The sequence below is a fragment of the Lepus europaeus genome, chromosome 5 (genome assembly GCF_033115175.1).
Source record: "Lepus europaeus isolate LE1 chromosome 5, mLepTim1.pri, whole genome shotgun sequence".
Taxonomy (NCBI): domain Eukaryota; kingdom Metazoa; phylum Chordata; class Mammalia; order Lagomorpha; family Leporidae; genus Lepus; species Lepus europaeus.
In genome coordinates, this window is record NC_084831.1 from 112,723,052 (window position 1) to 112,742,003 (window position 18,952).

General features: G+C 43.1%; 1 protein-coding gene across 3 annotated transcripts in view; it reads right to left on the minus strand.

Annotated features, from left to right (window-relative positions):
- TBX15 (T-box transcription factor 15) overlaps positions 1-18,952 on the minus strand; it is a 140,767-nt gene that overhangs the window by 16,521 nt on the left and 105,294 nt on the right. For all 3 annotated transcript variants that reach the window (XM_062192062.1, XM_062192060.1, XM_062192061.1), the window contains one exon: positions 12,728-12,825. In XM_062192062.1, the coding sequence (XP_062048046.1) occupies positions 12,728-12,825 (98 nt within the window). The remainder of the gene's footprint in view (positions 1-12,727; positions 12,826-18,952) is intronic.

Sequence of the window (18,952 nt, forward strand, 5' to 3'; positions counted from 1 at the left end):
CTGGTGTGCCGGCGCCGCTAGGCGGAGGATTAGCCTGTTGAGCCACGGCGCCGGCCGCTGAATAGGATTTAGATATTTGTGAAGACAAAAGGCCATGCAAGCTGGGAGGTTATGGTTCTATTCACAGTTTTGCTGCACTAACCTGCCTTGTGACCCTGAGCCCCTCACTCACCTTGTCCAGGTGTCTATTTCGAGGAACTGAATTAGATCACTGGTTTTCAAGCCAAGAGGAACCTGTCCACTTTTTAAAAAACGCCAGTGTTCCAGGACTCTACCTCAGACTCTCTAGAGGAGGGTTCCTGGGCTGGGGACCACCACATCGGGATTGCTTCAAAAGCCCTCCCAAATTATTCTAATATACATCAAAGGTTGAGAACAAATTACACAACCCAAATTCCACATTTCAAAGTACCCAGAGGAGTGATTCTTAAAAAAGTGCACATGAGAATCAGTGGAGGGCTGATGAAGACACAGACTTCTGACTCCCTCCCTAGAGTTTCTGATTCTGTAAGTCTGGGCCAGGGCCTGAGAACGTGCATCTCTAACAAGTCCTCAGGTCATGGTCCTGAGACCACTCTGGGGGTTAGAGGATGTATACAGATTTCTTTCATTTCTAAAAGTCCCTGAATCAGTATTTGACATAACTGATCTCACGATGCCTGAATGTCGAAGCTGGATTCATGGTTCATGCACCAGTCTATTTGACATATGTTCTCTTGTTACAAGCATCTTCTTTCAGGGGACCAAGAAGCACAGTGCAGCATCCACTTCCTGCCTCCCCCAGTGGGCTTTAAAGACAGTGGCGGGTGCTGGGGCTCCAGAGCCAATGTCTTTGATTGCAGCAGGAGCAGCCGTTTTGTCATCAGTGGGGAATCTCCTCTGATGGAATATCTTCCTTCAGGGAAAGGCTGGAACTTTCCTCGAACTGTTAGGAGCTGCAAGCACCCCACTCCACCCTAGCGCCTAAGGAGTGGGATACCCTTTAATTCACCCACAACTCATACTGGCACCCTTAGAACCTGAGGACTATAAAATGACTAAGGAGATTTTAGGTGGAAAGGAGCAGGAATCAGATTTTTGTCAATGAAGAAAATGTGAAGAAAGCTGGCAGGATTCCAGAGGCATAGGGCTACAAAGAAACCCTCCCAGTGTGTGGAGATGGAGCAGCCCAGGTGTGTGAATTAAGAATCAGATTCTTCCAAGAGAAGCCCAAAGTTAATTTTAGCAGGAAAAAAAATTCATTAGCCTACATTCACAGATACAGGTAGTGGTATTGGCAAGAGAAGCACAAATGTGGCTCTTGCTGATTTTTTTCAGTTAAATTTTATAAAACCCAACTAAAATCATCTTTCTCTTGGTCAAATGAATTCCCCAAATAAGCCTTCAAGGTAGAATTGCGTTTATATATAAATAACTGCTGATATTAGACTCCATTCAGAAAACTCATTCCTCATTTCCAGTTCAGAACTTAAATTCCTTCCAGAGAAGGGCGATGATTTTTTAAATAATTTTTTGAAAACTTACTTGAGAGGCAGAGAGATTGGGAGAGAAACATCTGCTGAATCACTTCCTAAATGCCCACAATGGCTGGAGCTGGACTCCAGGGCTAAGGCCAAGAACTCAATCCAGGTTTCCCACATCTTAATTGACAACTTAACTACTAGATTAAATGCCCACCTCAGAAAAAAAGATTTTATTCTACAACTAGAGATAAAGCCACACTGAGAAGAGCTCTCGGCTCAAATCCAGGTCCATTGACCTCTGCGCAGCTTGTGTCACAAGCAACACAACTACCTTTTCATTTTCCTCAGCTGTGAAACGAAGGATTTGAACTAGAGCCCCCTCCTTTCTGTCCTGGTCAGTGTTCTGTCTGTATCTAAACATTAAACTCATATAAAGTGCAAATTAGCAAGTCCAAATACTACCGAAGGAATCACTTCAATATAATGAAGGCATTTTGGGAAAAGGAAGATTGGAGAAGGAGGAAGAAGCACAACTCATGCTTCATGGTTTTGTGTGGCTAAACGGTCTGTGCCTCGTGGAAAGCCCAGGGATCCATTTATCTTCTTGGAGGCATCCTACATGTTTTCCTCCTTTTCACCTTAAATGCCATGAGCCTCACTGAAATTAGGGCTATGGCACACATGGAGAAACCTGACTCCTGCTGTACAGAGATTTGTGTTTTACAGGATATGTATATGCTCTCCTCTCTTTGAAGGTCTGCCCTTGCCCTCCCTGATGTGGTGTTTATGTGGTCCCCAAGGAGACCACCTGCTCAGCACACGGCACTGTCCTGTGATAGGTATGCTCCATCGGGCCTGACTCTGGCTCTGCTACAGGAAGTGCAAGATGGAGCAGATGACTTTCCACAACTCTAAATGGTTTTCTCAGATGGCCCATGATGGAATGAATGGTACTGATTTAGGGCCTCAATTGGTTTCACTACAAAAAAATAAGAGAACTATTAACAAGTTACAGGGATTTCTGCTTAGCAGATGAGAGGCACATGTTAAAAAGTCTGTAGTCAGCTTGCTTTGGCTTTTAAATGACATTCACTAGAAATGAGACTTGGTGGCCTGCTGAGCTTTGCGGGGTGAGTGCCTGCACAGGAACCAGTGCTGGGAGGGGGGACACAGCCTGCCCAGAGAAGTCACACCGCTTCCATTCATTTTGAAGAAACGCTCTCATGCTTTCCAGGTACACAGTACGTAGAGTCCACATAGACAGAGACGACTATGGGATTCATTTTTCAGAGAAGCAAACTGAGATCCTGAGAAGTCTTTATTCTTGAGTGATCCAACAGCTGCCACCTGTTGAACAAGCTTGGGAGTGCCAGCCAAGTGCTAAAGAAGCACAAGGAGGCTACCTCCCACCCCTACCCTGCAGAGTCCTTTCACCACAGCAAAGCTAGGGCAGAGTGGGAGGCCAGGCCCGAGGGTACAGAAGGGGTCAGAGCCACCTCTCAAAGAAAACCGTGCCTCTCTTTCCTGCCGGGCACCATCTGCCCTTCACCTCAGCTCTTCGCACCTGCCAGCCTCTGAATGTTCTAGAAGTCTTGATGAAAACTGTATTTCATGGACAAGCATGACTATAGAATCAGATGAACCCAGTAACAACCCCCAGCTATCTTACTGATTATGGTACCTTAGCCAGCTAGCGTCTATTAGCCTCATATTTCTTAACAATATAAATTAAATTAATAATATCTACCTTGAACAGATGTTTTGAGAAATCAATGAGATGATACACATTATAAAGGTCTCATAATCACACTTGGTACATAGGCATTAAAGACTCCTATGAGAAAAGGAGAAAGGCATCTGGGGGTGCTTGGGCCCTAACAGGGAGAGTTCTCAGGTGTTAGCCTCTGTCACTGTAGCTCAGCATCCCAGCATCTGCATACCCTGACGAGCTCTGTGTCACAACATCCACACACCCTGCTGTTACAGGCTGGAAGGAGCCTCCAAGGTTGTGGATGATGGAGAACCTGGCCAACTGATAGCCACCAGCCTAGCTAGGCTATATTCCCAAAGACTAACCCTACACTAATTTCTCTCTGAATTACCTGTTCCTCGTCCCCATTTCCAGCCCAGGAAAAAAAATGGGGTATCCTGTGCTTCAAAAAAAACTAAAAGCACACAAGTAGGTAGACTGTATCCTTCCCAGTGTCCTCAGTGGTCTTCATCCACTTCTGAGAGGTAGTTAAACTTTAATATCCTAAGGAGCTTACTACTCTCAGGAGTGCCAGGATCAATCACTGCCCTATCTCCCTGCATGCTATTTTGGCCCTGGACCAAAGTGAGGAAAGACACATTAAAATTCATATACAACATTAACTTGCCCCAACATGTGAGGCTAAGAGCCAAAACAACCAAAAAGAGTACATGCTTAGCAGTGAACCCATACGAGGACAATAACCCAGAATATACTTGTGTACCATGAAGACAAGTTCAATGTGACCGTGAAAATTCTGAATACCAAACCTGCTGACTTTTGCATCTTTAAATTGATCACTTCCAGATTGTAATATGGAGACTTTCACATACAGTTTTCTTTTGGGTTTATTTTGTGGTGAATTTTTTCTCCAAAAAAATTGAAAAACAGTAAGACAAAACCCCATCTGGGCTAGTAAAGAACAAATTTCCATGTAATTACTCAGTTCCCCAAGCCAGACTCTTCTCTCATATAACTCCGTGGCATCTGTCTCTGAGGAGTGCTGATTCACTGTGTGTCCTGAAGCTTTCAAACAGGTAAGAGGTAAAAATATCAGCACTCTCTGGCTTGATGCCAGGGAATAAACCCAGAGGCCATAAGGTTTAATGAGCACTGCACTGTTCATCTCTACTAGGGGTAACTCCTTAGTTGAGATGAATACCTTCTCATAATGCAAATGTCAACATAACTGTGCTAATGGGAATTGTGTGGTTTGACTCTCAGAAAGGTGCCTAGTGCATCCTTCCCCCATAAAATGTAAAGCTCTGCATAAATCCAAATTCTTTCCCTTTAAATCAACATTTAATATATTCATTGGTGCTCTGGGTTCTGAGTCTCTCTGCTTTTTATACAGTCCTGTTTTACACCTACCACATTCCATAGGTACAATGTTCCCATGACTTTCACTTCTTTGTTTTCAATGCTTTTTGTTTTATTGCCTTCTTTGCTGCAATATAAATCCAGTTTTTTGTATTTTTTAAAAGATTTATTTATTTATTTGAAAGGCAGAGCTACAGAGAGAGAGAGAGAGAGAGAGTCTTCCATCTACTGGTTCACTCCCAGATGGCTGCAATGGCCAGAGCTGAGCTGATCCCAAGCCAGGAGCCAGGAGCCAGGAGCTTCCCCCAGGTCTCCTACATGAGTGCAGGGGCCCAAGGATTTGGGCCATCTTCACTGCATTCCAAGGCCACAGCAGAGAGCTGAATCAGAAGTGGAGCAGCCAGTACACAAACTGGCACCCATATGGGATGCCGGCACTGTAGGCAGTGGCTTTACTGGCCCTACATTCAATGTTTTTGATAGAATTCTTCTGCCCCTTTCCTGACAGCAGCATCCAGTTTTTCCACTGGAAATATCCCCTCCTGTACTGCCACTCCTCCTCTAATTCCAGGGATGTCACACAGCCCAGACAATCAAAATATCATGTTCCCTCTTCCCCAGGAACTGCTTCAAGGATGACCCAAGTATAGTCAATGAGATGCAATGAAATTTTGCTAGAAATCTTGTAAGAAAGATACATGTCCTTTCCCATCAGATTTAAGCCTAAAATTATGTGAAGCCAAGAATGCCATCAGCCATGTTGCCTCGATGAGAAGGCTGAGAATGAAGGAGAGAAAAGACTTCGCCTAGGTTGTTCATGACCCTGAATCAAACTCTGCCTGCAGTCAGCTACCTGAATCCTTTCAGTTTTGTAAGCTAATGAATGTCTTTCTCTTTCTCTTTTTTCTTTCTTCTTTCTTCTTCTGTCCCTCCCTCCCTCCCTCCCTTCCCCTTCCTGTCTTCCTTCCTTCCCTCCAAGAGTCTTTCTCTCATTCGCTCTCTCTCTCTCTCCTCTCCCACCTTCCTTCTTTCCCTCCCTCATTTCTTTCCTTCTTGTCATTTGGGTTTTCTTTACTTAGATCACTAAGGATTCCAATCAATGTAGCTCCCTAATTCTATAGGTGACCCCACTATGATGATGAAGGGCTGGGGATATTCAGATAAAGCCAGAGGAGAGAGAACTGGAAATAGATAGAACAAATAGAATATGGACCATCTCCAGTGGAAGCTATGGATGAGTTCTTCCTGAAATAAGGGGAATCCCCAACAAGGAGTAGCAAGATATTTCAGCTATCTGGATGCCTGATGAACACATGCTTCTGGCAAAAGAGGATCTGAAAAGATACCTAAGATACCTACTTTTCCTTAAAAAATAAAATCCCCTAAATGTTTGAAGAAATAAGAGGAGTTGTTACCCTGACCTTATTCTGATCAGTAAGAACAAGCTAAACAATGAAGTAAAAATGCTGGCAACTTTTGAAAAGATGCTTCATAAGCACTTTCCATGCATTATTTAATTCTTTAATTCTTTTTTTTAAGATTCACTTTATTTATTTGAAAGACAGTTACAGAAAGAGGTAGAAAACACAGAGAGAGAGGCCTTCCATCCACTGGTTTACTCCCCAAATGACCACAACGGCCAGAGCTGAGCCGATCCGAAGCCAGGAGTCAACAGCTTCCTCCAGGTCTCCCACTTGGGTGCAGGGGCTCAAAGACCTGGGCCACCCTCTGCTACCTTCCCAGGTGCGTTAGCAGGGAGCTAGATAGAAAATGGAGCAGCCAGGACTTGTACCAGTGCCCATATGGCATGCAGGTGCTGCAAGAGGGGGTTTTAACCTGCTGCACCACAGCACCAGCCCAAATTCTTTTTCTTCCTTAGATGCACTCATTTATCTGAAATACAGAGTTACAGAAAGAGAAGGAGAGATAGAGAGCTCTTGCATCTACTGGTTCACTACCAAAATGACCACAATGGCCAGGACTGAGGCAGGTTGAAGCCAGGAGCTTCATCTGGGTCTCCCACGTGTGTGGCAGGGGCCCAAGCACTTGAGCCACACCTTCCATTGCTCTTCCCAGGCCATTAGCAGGTAAATAGATGGGAAGTGGAGCATCCAGGACTCAAATTGACACCTATATGGGATGCCAACATCACTGATAGCAGATTTATCCACTTCACCACAGTGCCGGCCCCACCTTCTTTAATTCTGATGGGCACTATCTCCATTCCAGAAGTGAAGGAACTATAGCCAGAGCGTGCAAGGTCCAGTTGGCTATGTTAAGGACTATGCCTTTCATAAGTGAAAGTAAACTGTGGCTATTGAAGGGTCTTTAGAATAGAAGGCTGATATCAATAGATGTGTTTTTCAGCAAATGACTTTGATTGCTATGTGAGGAATGGCTTGGAGGAAAAATGGAGGCTATGGAGGGAATTATTGTCATCCAGGTGAGAGATGACAACAGCTCAGACAGAGGTGGTAGCAAGGGAGATTAGAGAATTGGGCAGATTCAATAATTTGGCAATGATGGGATATGGGTGGAAGAGGAAGCAAACTTCCAGAATAATGATAGTAGTGTCCTTCTCCTAGGAGAGGGCACTGGGTCTGTGAGGCAGATGATGAACTCAGTTTTAAGCACACAGATCATAAGGGACTTTGAATGCAAAAAACAGTATGTAATCAATTACCATTTGTTTTAATGGATGGAATTGAGGTGCTCCTCATCTGCTGTCAGGAGCTTCTCATTCTTATAGTGCAAACCCTGCTGCAGAATTGAGATCTTGTTCTTCTACAGCTAAAACAGGGAGTGCTTTTTTAAAAAGTTCTCTGTGAATAGTTAGTTGCAAGCTGTGCAGATGGACATTATTCCTTATCTCAGTGACCACTGAGATCGCCACAAATTGGCTATCTTTGAATTATTACAGTGACCTCACAGTTCAATGGCTGATGTCCCTTGGATTGTTCTTTTCTAGCATTTTAATAGAATGACTTGTTCAGCATCTTATTCCTCTCGCTGATCAACATCAGACAAATCAAAGACCCTATAATCCTAACACTAACCTCTTGACAAACACTAAAGCGCTCAGCAGTGTTGAAATCTACCATGATGTCTGTTAGCACTTGAGGAGAAGGGTGGTTTCTGTAAATGGAAGGTCTCCTTGTTTCCACAGATAGAGATGTATTGACAGCTCTGATGCCACCGAAAGGTTTTCTTTTAGCACAGTTGACAGATCACTTGAAGTCATTGCTCACGTGAGCTCTCTCCATTTTAGCTGTAAAAATAGGTTTAGGGGCTGGTGTTGTGGTGTGTCAGGTTAAGCTGCCACCTGCAATACCAGCATCCCATATGGGCATTTGATCAAATTCCAGCTGTTTCACTTCTGATCCAGCTCCCTAATAATGTGCCTGGTAAAGCAGCAGAAGATGGCCCAAGTGCTTAGGCCCCTGAACCCATGTGGGAGGCCTAGACAAGGCTCATGGCTACTGGCTTTAGCCTGGTCCAGCCCTGGCCATTGCAGCCATTTGGGGAATTAACCAGCAAATGGAAGACCTCTCTCTCTCTGTCACTCTCTCTCTCTCTCTAGCTCTTGCTCTGTGTGTGTGTATGTGTATGCGTGACTCTTTCAAATAAATAAAATAAATCTTAAAAATAAAAGATCTATTGTTTACAGGAAGAAATCCAGGCACTATTTATACTTAAGACTATCCATCAGAACAATATGATTGTTGCACTTATCTGCAACCTAGCTGGACTCTTATTTCTTCTTCCTTCCTTGTCTATATTGCCTCAGTCTCCTTCCTCACGCATAACTTAATGTGGTTAGTTTATCTCCTCCCTTCAAGCAGAAGCCATTCATGACATAGAATTTTCATTTCAAAACTCTCTAAACATATACATATCCTTGTTGATTGTAAATGAAGACATTTGAAGATAAAAACATACACTTGACTATATTTTTTAAAAAGTGAAATGCAGACCCATTTAGAGTGAATGCTCAAGCTGTTGATCAATAAGCCAACAATAGGAAGAATAAACTAAATTATTTGTGCAAAATTAGAATAAGAATAAGAATGAAGAATACTATACTTCATAAGAATGAAGAATAGTAATATGGTCTGGCAGAAAGGAGACCGTCCTGTCCAACAGGAGATCCATGATGGCATTCTCAACTTGGCTCTACCACTTTACTGCAGTTATGTTCCTATAATGCTCTATGCCTTCATTTCTTTTGGGGATCAAAAGTACAAGCTAATGAATTCTACGCATCTTCTCTATAAGAGAAAGCAACTATTTAGAACACTCCATTCACTCTATTCAATATGTGTTTTTAAACAGAAGCATTTGAATTTTTTGCAAAATGGTGACTGCCCTATTTTCCTTGAAATTTTATCAGCAGATGATTCTTAATGCAATAGAGATAAGAATGACAAGGCAAAGATGGATAAAGCATCCTTAACCTCATCTAAGCATAAAGGTTGATCCAGCCTCCATCAGTAGCAGCACAAAACCATGCCAGGGCTACTATTTGATATGCCAGATATTCATCTGTTTGAAGCAATAAGGTAATATGGGCACCTGGGTGAGTCAGTTACTATGTGAATCTTATGTTGGGACCAATACTGTCTACACTCCCCTCACTAAAACAAAATTACCGTAAAATCAGTCTGCCACTGAAGTTTCCACTGCAAACTTTCTTCTCATTCTGTGTTCCATCTGAGACACAAAGTATTCAGCACAGATGGCTGTGTCTTTTTTTCTTCATTTTATGAGTAATACTATTCAGAATTACTGGGATTCTTAGTAGTTAAGGGAAGAGGGAATGGACACTGTTGCTTTTACATATGTCAAAAAACAAAGTCATATTTTTAATAATGAGAATCTGGATCAAGTCTTCAAAAATACATTCCAATTAAAATATTTAATAGAAAATTTCATTGATAATTTAATGGAAATTTTAATATGATTTAGGAAATTAGCTTTTTCTCTAGCCCATCTCACCACCATATGTATCCAATAATTCATGCTCATTCCCCTACAAGAAAAAAGGGGGTCATTGAAGTGGTTGTGACATTATGCTTTCAAAGTTCAGTTTCTCTTAAGCCGTTGCTTTCAGTGTGTCAATAGTTAAGTCTTTATGTTGATAAATTTTCTGTGGAACTACCATGAAACCTACTGCACTGCACAGCCATGCAGCCTGTGCAGGCTCCCTGTGCCTGTGCCCCACATGTGATTGTAGGGCAGATCACCACTTCTAATGATGACTTCATATCCCACACCCACATACACACTAGGTAGTTGTGCTCCAAGATGGAGGTCACTAAAGTGACCCTATCTCTTGAGCCACAGTGCCACCAAGTGATCTCAGTCACTCACCCCTCATTAGGTATTTCCTGTGTGCCAGGCACTATGCCAGATCTTTGGTACATAGCAGTGCACACTACTCACATGGTTGCCATCAATGCCAGTCCTCAGGAACTGGCAGGATCCCTTCCAACCTTCTCATTCCAGCCTCAATAAAACAAACTCCTGCTTAGCTACAGCTTGGAAAGTGAAGATAAGCAAAGAGCCCACCCCAGAAATAAACAGAACCAAGTGTCTTTGAATGACATGTTTTCATTTATAGGGCATGTTTATGTAAACCTCTTCACAGAAGAAAACCCCTTTTTTGTAGATGAGTAAACTGGCATTCAGATGGAAATAAATTGCCCAAGATTATGTAAGAGGGTTAGTGATCACCAAAAGTGAGGGCCCAGAGGTGTTTAGTGAAACAGTTAAGACAATGCTTAGGACTCCTGCACCCCACATCTGAGTGTCGTTGTTTGAGTCCTGGATCTGCTCCTGATTTTAGCTTCCTGCTAATGCACACTCTGGGGATTATCAAATCATGGCTCAAGTGGTTGGGTCCCTGCTACCCATGTGGTAGACCCAGACTAAATTCCCAGCTCCTGGCTTCAGGCTAGCACAGCCCTTGCTGTCATAATCATTTGAGGAGGATACCAGCAGCTCGGAAACCTCTCTCTCTCTCTCTCTCTCTCTCTCTCTCACTCTCTGTGTGTGTGTTTGTCTGCCTTTCAAATTTAAAAAAAAAAGGCAAGGCCCCAGATTTTCTTGACTCCAATAAAACCTCTGAGTCTTAAGGCCATGATGACTTAGCTGCAGTTGGAACACCTGAATAATTAGTGACTCTGCTTCTAATCACATCTTTATGGGAGCAAAAGGGCTCTGCATGTGGAAATCTTCCATTTCTCTCCCACCTAAATAAAAACGGGTGAAAATTCTGGATCACTTTCCTCACCAGATTCCTGTGGAGAAGAATCATCTGATCATGTTTTGAGTAATTAATCATCAGAAAGGTAATATTCCCTGTCCCGGATACATCTTCCTCTTACGTGTACATATAGGGAGATGAAGATGATAGTAGTGATGATGAACACAATAACTCGCACATATTGACCACATACTATGGTTTTAAATGCATTATCTCATTTAATGCTCCTAAAAATTCTATTACCTTCTTCCATATAAAGCAGAAGAGATAACTGACTACCAGAAAGGTTGTGGAACTTGACCAAGGTTCCAAATCAGGAAGGAACAGTGGGTAACAGTTGTCTGCCTCCAGAGTCAATACTCTTCATCGCTACACTCATCTTAAAACCTGCGACACTTAAGCAATGTAGATTACAAACCTAATTCATTGTGCAAAGTGCTAGAAGCTCCCCTGAGAGCAAAGTGTTAATGTAGTATAGTATCAAATCCCAGAATGGCTTCCCAAATAACAGAACCATAAATTAAAAAATCAGGCTTCTATTAACAGCAGCCATTCATTGGAACAGAAAGAGCTCAGAAAATTTGAATCAGTGTCTCCTTTGGGCAGTGGAGGTTGGACAAGGAGACTCATAAAGCATCTGACACTTTGGGAAGCTTTTATTCAGGTACCCAGGTGGATGGGCCCAGGGAGGTGTAGGGCACAGATGGAACTGAGAACAGAAGCTAAAAGAAGAGTAAGAGCCAACACTGTGGTGTGGTATGCTAAGCGCACACCTAGGGCGCCGGCATTCCATGGGGGTGCTGGTTTGTGTCTCAGCTGCTCCTCTGATCCAGTTCTCTACTTATGGCCTGGGAAAGCAGTAGAAGATGGCCCAAGTGTTTGGGCCCCTGCACCCACATAAGAGACCTGGAAGAAGCTCCTGGCTTCAGATCTGCCCAGCTCTAGCCATTTTGGTAGTTTGGGGAGTGAACCAACATATGGAAACCTTTCTCTCTTTCTCCCTCTGTGTCTATAACTCTCCCTCTCAAATAAATAAATGAAAGAAGAGTAGAAATTAGATGAAGAGCTCAAAGCATTGCGGGGGGAAGGACAGGGGGAGTCCACTTAGCTCATCACCTTGCGATGGGCATTGTTTCATGTAAATGAAATGGGGTGAGCACAAGTTGCAAGATTCAGATGGGCTTGCATCAGCCCCCTCCTCACTGTGAGAACTGATACAACAGCTTAGCTTTTCCTCATCTACAAAACTAGGATAAAAAAAAAAAAACAATAAGGCTGCCATGAGAGATGAATGAAGCTGTTGCAGAGATCTTTCAAAATACCATAGCCTGGAAACTAGCATTTATCCTAGCAGTTAAGATACCTGCCTGCCATACTGTAGTCCCCAGGATTTTATTCCAGCTCCAGATTCCAGCTTCCTGCTAAGGCAGACCCTGGGAAACAGCAGTAATGGCTCAAGTAATGTGCCCCTGACACCCACATGAAAGACCCGAACTGCATTCTCAGCTTCGGGGTTTGACCCATTTCTGCCCCAGCTGCTTGCAGGCATCTCAGGAGTAAACCAGCAAATGGGAGCACTTTCTATCTTCTTCTCCCTTTCTGTCTCTGTGCTTCCCGTATAAACAAATATTTTTTTAAATAACATGGCCTATGAGAGTGTTTAGTAATAGTAGTAATAATTATGTCACAATCATAAAAATGCTTTAAGGAAGAGAGGATATTTAGTGTCAAAAGAAATGCTGCCTCTGCAACGAGGTTGTTTGTACAAGTGGTGAGGCTTCGGTTATTTACGGAGCTATCGAGTTATTTTTGTACAAAGAGAATGCTGTAACCTGTGCCTTGGTCTGGGGCCAGATGTGCTACATTCGCTTCATGTCCCACTCCTTTCCCAGCCGTATCACTCAGCAGAGGCCTCACCCCAGGGTTTACCTTGCTGCTTTTGCATGGTGGTGAAATCCTCAAAGGTGAGTGTGCGCACAGGAGGTCTCCAGAACGCGTAAGTCTCCATGATGGCTTCAAGTCCGGTTCTGGAGGGAGAAAAGCCAGCAAAGGAAGTTGTAAATAATCCCAAGACATGCACTTAAGCTTCAGAGCTCCAGAGGTGGTTGTCTGACAAGTGGTATACACACAAGCACTGAGAGACATCCCCATCTGGGTAAACAATTCTGTACAAGTGCAATGGGCAGGTGTGGGGAGAGGAGGTGTAGGAGAAAGAATAAATTACCCAACTCAGGTGATCTGCAAACAACTCCACAACTACGATGGAATTTCACTCTGATCTTTCTTCAAGGGAGGTTTGGCATGCGTCAAAAATCATATTAGGTGTTTGAGGTCAAGGTCACTAACGGGTATAGATGAGCAGCGTAGCACTGACTACTTCACCACAGAACAATGCCTCATCATTCTCACAGTGCACTGACAGCCTGTCCCAAAGTCAACTCCCATCCCAAGAATATGAAGTCAGTGTGGCTTCAAAAGCTTCTGAAATCAACGGAGATGATCAGGGCAAAAGAAATACAGCAAAAGGTAAGAAATACACCTGAATTTTTGTTGCAACAAAAAAATACCTACTCGAAAGCAGAGAAAGGGCTTCTTCTCAGAGCTTAGACCTCTGGGGGGCAAATCCAATACTCATCACTGCTCTAAATATTTATCTGTGTTTTTAAAAGATTTATTTATTTGAAAGAGTTACAGGAGAAAGGGGGAGAGATAGATCGCCTATCTGTTGGTTCATGCCCCCAAGATGGCTGCCAAGAGCTACAAGAGATCTCCCAAGCAGATGCAGGGGCGCAAAACCTTGGATCCTCTTCTGCTGCTTTTCCCAGGCCATTAGAAGGGAGCCAAATGAGAAATGGAGCAGCAAGGACGTGAACTGGTGGGCATGGCAGGCAGCAGCTTTCCCTGTTATGCCATACTGCTGGCCCCTATCCGCATTTTTATAAGCTAAAAAGCAAGCTGGACTGTGAGAGTCACCTTCTGTCAGATTTCAGGAAATATAAAATATTTTACAAGTATATTCCTTTAAGGTTCACTGGAACTGGACATACTATAAACTGGACTATGTGCATCCTGTCTATTTTATCCTTCAATTAACTGTGTCTCCCTTGCATGTGAGGGACTGATACACACATCATTTTCACATAACTACCCAGGATACCTCTGACATATACTTGCTGATAGTTATATCCTCCTCCAGACAGAGGGTTGGCTGGGGCTTTGTTTAAAGCTTTGAACACAGCTCTAATTACAGACTTTTCATTAAACTCGCTGCTTCATTTCTGTCTCAGTAAAGTGAGGGGAAATTCAGGGACTGTGGAAAGGTGGGAGGAGGCGAGTGGGGAGGAGTAGGTAGCAGAATTCCTTTCATGACAGCGTCCCTGGAAGGTGGCATTGTCCCCCTGCCTGGAAAAGACAGGCTCTCCCTTGGGATGAAACTCACACTGCCTACCTTCACCCTGGCAATATGTTTCCTGACTTCTCTTCAGTGTTACAAACCAAGAATAAAGTGAGAAGTTCTATTTTAAGTGAAAATAAATATCCTTTTCTTATAAATGACTAGAGGATCTCCTGAGGTTGCTCTCACTCAGTCAAGCTGCCGATAACATCGACTGACTCTTCATGATCGGAACACTTCCTCTCTGAACCGGCATTACTTGCACAGTTAACTTTCTAAAGTCTTCCCTGGAATCGTGGAGGCTTTAAATACACCCATGTTGGCACACCAAACTCTGTATTTTAAGAAGAGGTTCAGAGGAGAGCGTGTTGCATGGTGTTTATTAGCTGTTAATCTGTTAGAAGTAGGAACAGAAGACATCTCCACATAGTCACTCTACATTAATGCTGAATACAGTACATGAAACTATTTGTGGAGAGAAAGAGTCCAGGCAATTAGGGAGTTCGGAATAATAAGGGGATAGGCAGATAAAGCCACGCTGAGCCACAGTGGACAGAAGAAATAGATAGGCCAGGCTTAGATCTCACTGCCTGGGTATGGAATGTTGGCGACCCTCCAGAACATCTTAGGATTCCCTTTAATGGCACAGGAGGCTCACTGCAAATGGCACCTTCTTTACTGTTCCATCTCCTATCCCATTCCTCCCAGGAACATGTACCAGTAATGCGGACAAAAGATTAGCTCAAGGACAAACAACAGTCCCTTCTCATTTCACAACAAAGTGTTAAATGACTGTGAAGTTGTAATAAAACACTAGTATAGTACCAATATTATATTTATTAAACAAATTTAAAGTGAACTTTACTTCATTTTTCAAATATTCCAAAAAAAAGGTGTGAAGCTGTAGCAAAGGTTTTAGCAATTATATTTTATTTTTAGAATTATTTATTTATTTATTTATTTATTTGAAATGTAGAATGACAGAGATGGACAGATCTTCTATTCACTGTTTCACTTCCTTAATGGTTACAACAGCCGGGGTTGGGCCAAGCTGAAGCCATGAGCCAAAAGCTCCATCTGCATCTCCCACATAGAGGACAGGGGCCTAAGTACTGAGGCCATTAATTCATTGCTTCTCAACTACATTAGCAGGGATCTGGATTAGAAGCAGAGCATCCAGGACTCAGACCAGTGCTCTAATATGAGATGTGGACATCTCAAGCAGTGGCTTAACCTGCGGTGCCCACTGTCTGCTCCCTGTAATTTTATTTTAGTAGTCCACTCTACACTATAAAAAGTAACCATCTGTCCATGTATCCAAATCAAAAATCCAAGTGAAAAATTTACAGAACCATAATTGGGTATGTGGTGCAGCAGTTAAGTTACTGGTTTGAGTCACTTGCCTCCTATATCGGGGGGCAGGGGGTCAGGCTCAGGTCTCAGCCTCTTCTCTTAGGATCCAACTTCCAGCTAACGTGTACAATAGTAAGCAGCAGTAATGGCTCAAGTTCGTGGGTCCTTACGCTCATGTGCATGGCACCCCTTGCTTCAGTCTGGCCCAGCTTCAGCTGCTCAGCTGTTACAAGTATTAGAGGAGTGAAACAGCAGTTGAAAGCTCTCTTTCTCTGCCCCCCACCCACTCCTCAGACTTTCAAATAAGTAAATAAAAATTTTTGAAACTTGGGGACTGTTCATGGGAGTCATCTATTCTACCTTTCATGATACCACCTTGGATCCTCTGGAAAATGTTATTCTTTTGTAGATTTATTAGAAAGTTCTTTCGGGGGTGGGGGGGGCTAGTGTTGTGGTATATAGAAACAGAAGGAAGGGGTCAGCACTGTGGCGTAGTAGGCTAAGCCTGTGCCTGAGGCGCCGGCATCCCATATGGGCGCTGGTTCGTGTCCCAGCTGCTCCACTTCCAATCCAGCTCTCTGCCATGGCCTGGAAAAACAGTAGAAGATGGCCCAAAAGCTTGGGCCCCTGCATCAGTATGGGAGACCCAGAAGAAGCCCCCTGGCTCCTGGCTTCAGATCAGTCCAGCTCTAGCCATTGTGGCCATTTGGGAGTGAACCAGTGGATGAAAGACATTTCTCTCTGTCTCACTCTCTGTCTGTAACTATACCTCTAAAATAATAAATAATTTCTTTAGAGACAGAAGGAGTCCTCTAGTGTTGGAGATTGGGGGATTATTTCTGTAGCTGGCTATGATTATGCCTTTATTAACAGATGTCTCAGAGAGGTTTCATTTTCCTTTGGTTTCTTTGGGTCCAGGCATGGAATCTCTGAGTTTCCTAGTAGAGGCCATTCAATTCTACCCCTTTTCTTCTCTTCCAAGAATCCTTGCCATCTACCCATTAACATCTTCAGTCACTTGGATGTCTACTCATAGTTTATTATGTGCTACACATTGTTTGTCATCATTTTATCCTAGCTTTGTAAAATTCTATCTCCAAGATTTTAAAAGTGAATTCATTGTCTAATAAATGGAATAAGCTGGCTTAGGTAACCACGTAGCATTAACATGTTCCACATGGTCTGTTGCACACCAGAGACCTAACATCATTTCTAACATTTCCAATCAGAGATGGTCAAATTGGCAAATAGTCTCCTCTTTTTTACTTTTCTCTGTTACTCCAGTGACAACAGAGGCCATATCCAAACCCCCTATGTTCAATCCTTTGGCTATAATCCTTTGGCTCTCTGATTTCCAAGCCTCTTCTCTTTTGACTTCTCAGTTTGCTCACTGGCCAAACCAACAGAATGTGCTGAAAAGGCAGGAGAAGAGGAAGGACAGGAAGAAAGCCAAAGAACTCTTTTACACACTGACGATGCCTCAAGGTTCAGTGATCTGGAAAAAGTAACCAGATTGTAAAGAATTATCCTACTGTTTCCAAAAGAAAAAATGGGTTAGGATCACCCTTTTCAAGCTCAGCAAATGTTTGATGATTACAATACTTATAAAACATTCATGGGCCAAATAGGCAGCAAATAAAAACATGATTCCTGCTGTTCACTTATTGTGAGATAGGCAATTTCCTTCTATATTTTCTCTGCTTCTGTCTTTCCTACTCAATTTTAACTGTTCTCCATACTATTTGCAGGTGGTACTAGTGACAAAGGGATAATAAACTATGTATTGATAATGTCATTAGTCATCTCTCAATAGAAGACAGTAAAGGGCTACAGGAAGCTTAATGAGATAGGACTCTTGAAGTCATAAAGGAATTATCCAAACAAAAAAATATTATGCACAAAGGTCAAGAGATAGGAAGCCAAAAAAAAAAAAAACTACAAGATCTTTACCCTTAGAAATGTCCTGTTCAATTAAAAGAAAACAACCTATAAATGACTAATTTCTAAACTATGTGATAAATGCTACCCTGGAGATATGTATAAGACACCATGGAGTATCAAGCAGGAAGTATTTAATACAACTGGAAAATTCAAAGAAAATTACACAGAAGGCAATTATTTAAATTTAATATTAAAGAATACTCAATAAGCTTCTGCAAAGCCAAGAGGGAGAAAGGGCTTTCCAGACAGAGTTAACAGTATGTACAGAGACCTAGAGGAATGTTTCAAAACTGAAAACAGTCAGAATGACTGGAGCTTAGGATGTAAGATGGCAGGTAGACACCATGGATTATTATTATATGTTAGGTGCCTAGATTTTAACCTGTGAGTGGTACTGTGCCTATGATCTCCTTTCCTTTTCCTCCCTTTCCCAGGATTTGAAGAGACTGGGAGGGGCCGGCACTGTGGTGCAGCGGGTTAACACCCTGGCCTGAAGTGCTGGCATCCCATATGGGCGCCGGTTCTAGTCCCAGCTGCTCCACTTCCGATCCAGCTCTCTGCTATGGCCTGGGAAAGCAGTGAAAGATGGCCCAAGTCTTTGGGCCCCTGCATCCACGTGGGAGATCCGAAGGAAGCTCCTGGCTCCTAGCTTCGGATCGGTGCAACTCCGGCCATTGCAGCCAATTGGGGAGTGAACCAGGGGATGGAAGACCTCTCTCTCTCTCCTCCCCCCTCCCACCCCGTGTAACTCTGATTTTCAAATAAATAAATCTTTTAAAAAAAGAAGAGACTGAGAACCAGAATATATTAACTCTTTGGGAATTATACCAACATTCTTAGACTATCCTTGCTGCATTAAGGTGAGATAAAGCTTTCCAAATTTCCTTCTCCTTCACTGCATCTAGAATAAGCTCCTAAATCCAGATTATTCAAGATATTTGTTTTTCAGGGATATTCTAAAAGACTTCTCAACAGAGGTCTGCAAATTGCCTAAAGACTAAACAACCAGGGCCGGTGCCGTGGCTCAACAGGCTAATCCTCCGCCTTGCGGTGCCGGCACACTGGGTTCTAGTCATGGTTGGGGTGCCGGATTCTGTCCTGGTTGCCCCTCTTCCAGGACAGCTCTCTGCTGTGGCCCGGGAGTGCAGTGGAGGATGGCCCAAGTCCTTGGGCCCTGCACCCCATGGGAGACCAGGATAAGCACCTGGCTCCTGCCATCAGATCAGCGCGGTGCGCTGGCTGCAGCGCACCGGCCACGGCAGCCATTGGAGGGTGAACCAACGGCAAAAGAAGACCTTTCTCTCTGTCTCTCTCACTGTCCACTCTGCCTGTCAAAAAAAAAAAAAAAAAAAGACTAAACAACCAATCAAAATTTGCCTTGAGATTGTACAATAAGCCTATCTATGGGATGAAGTAGGTATTATTAACATGCCTCTTCCAATAACTTGGAAAGACAGATTTCCAAT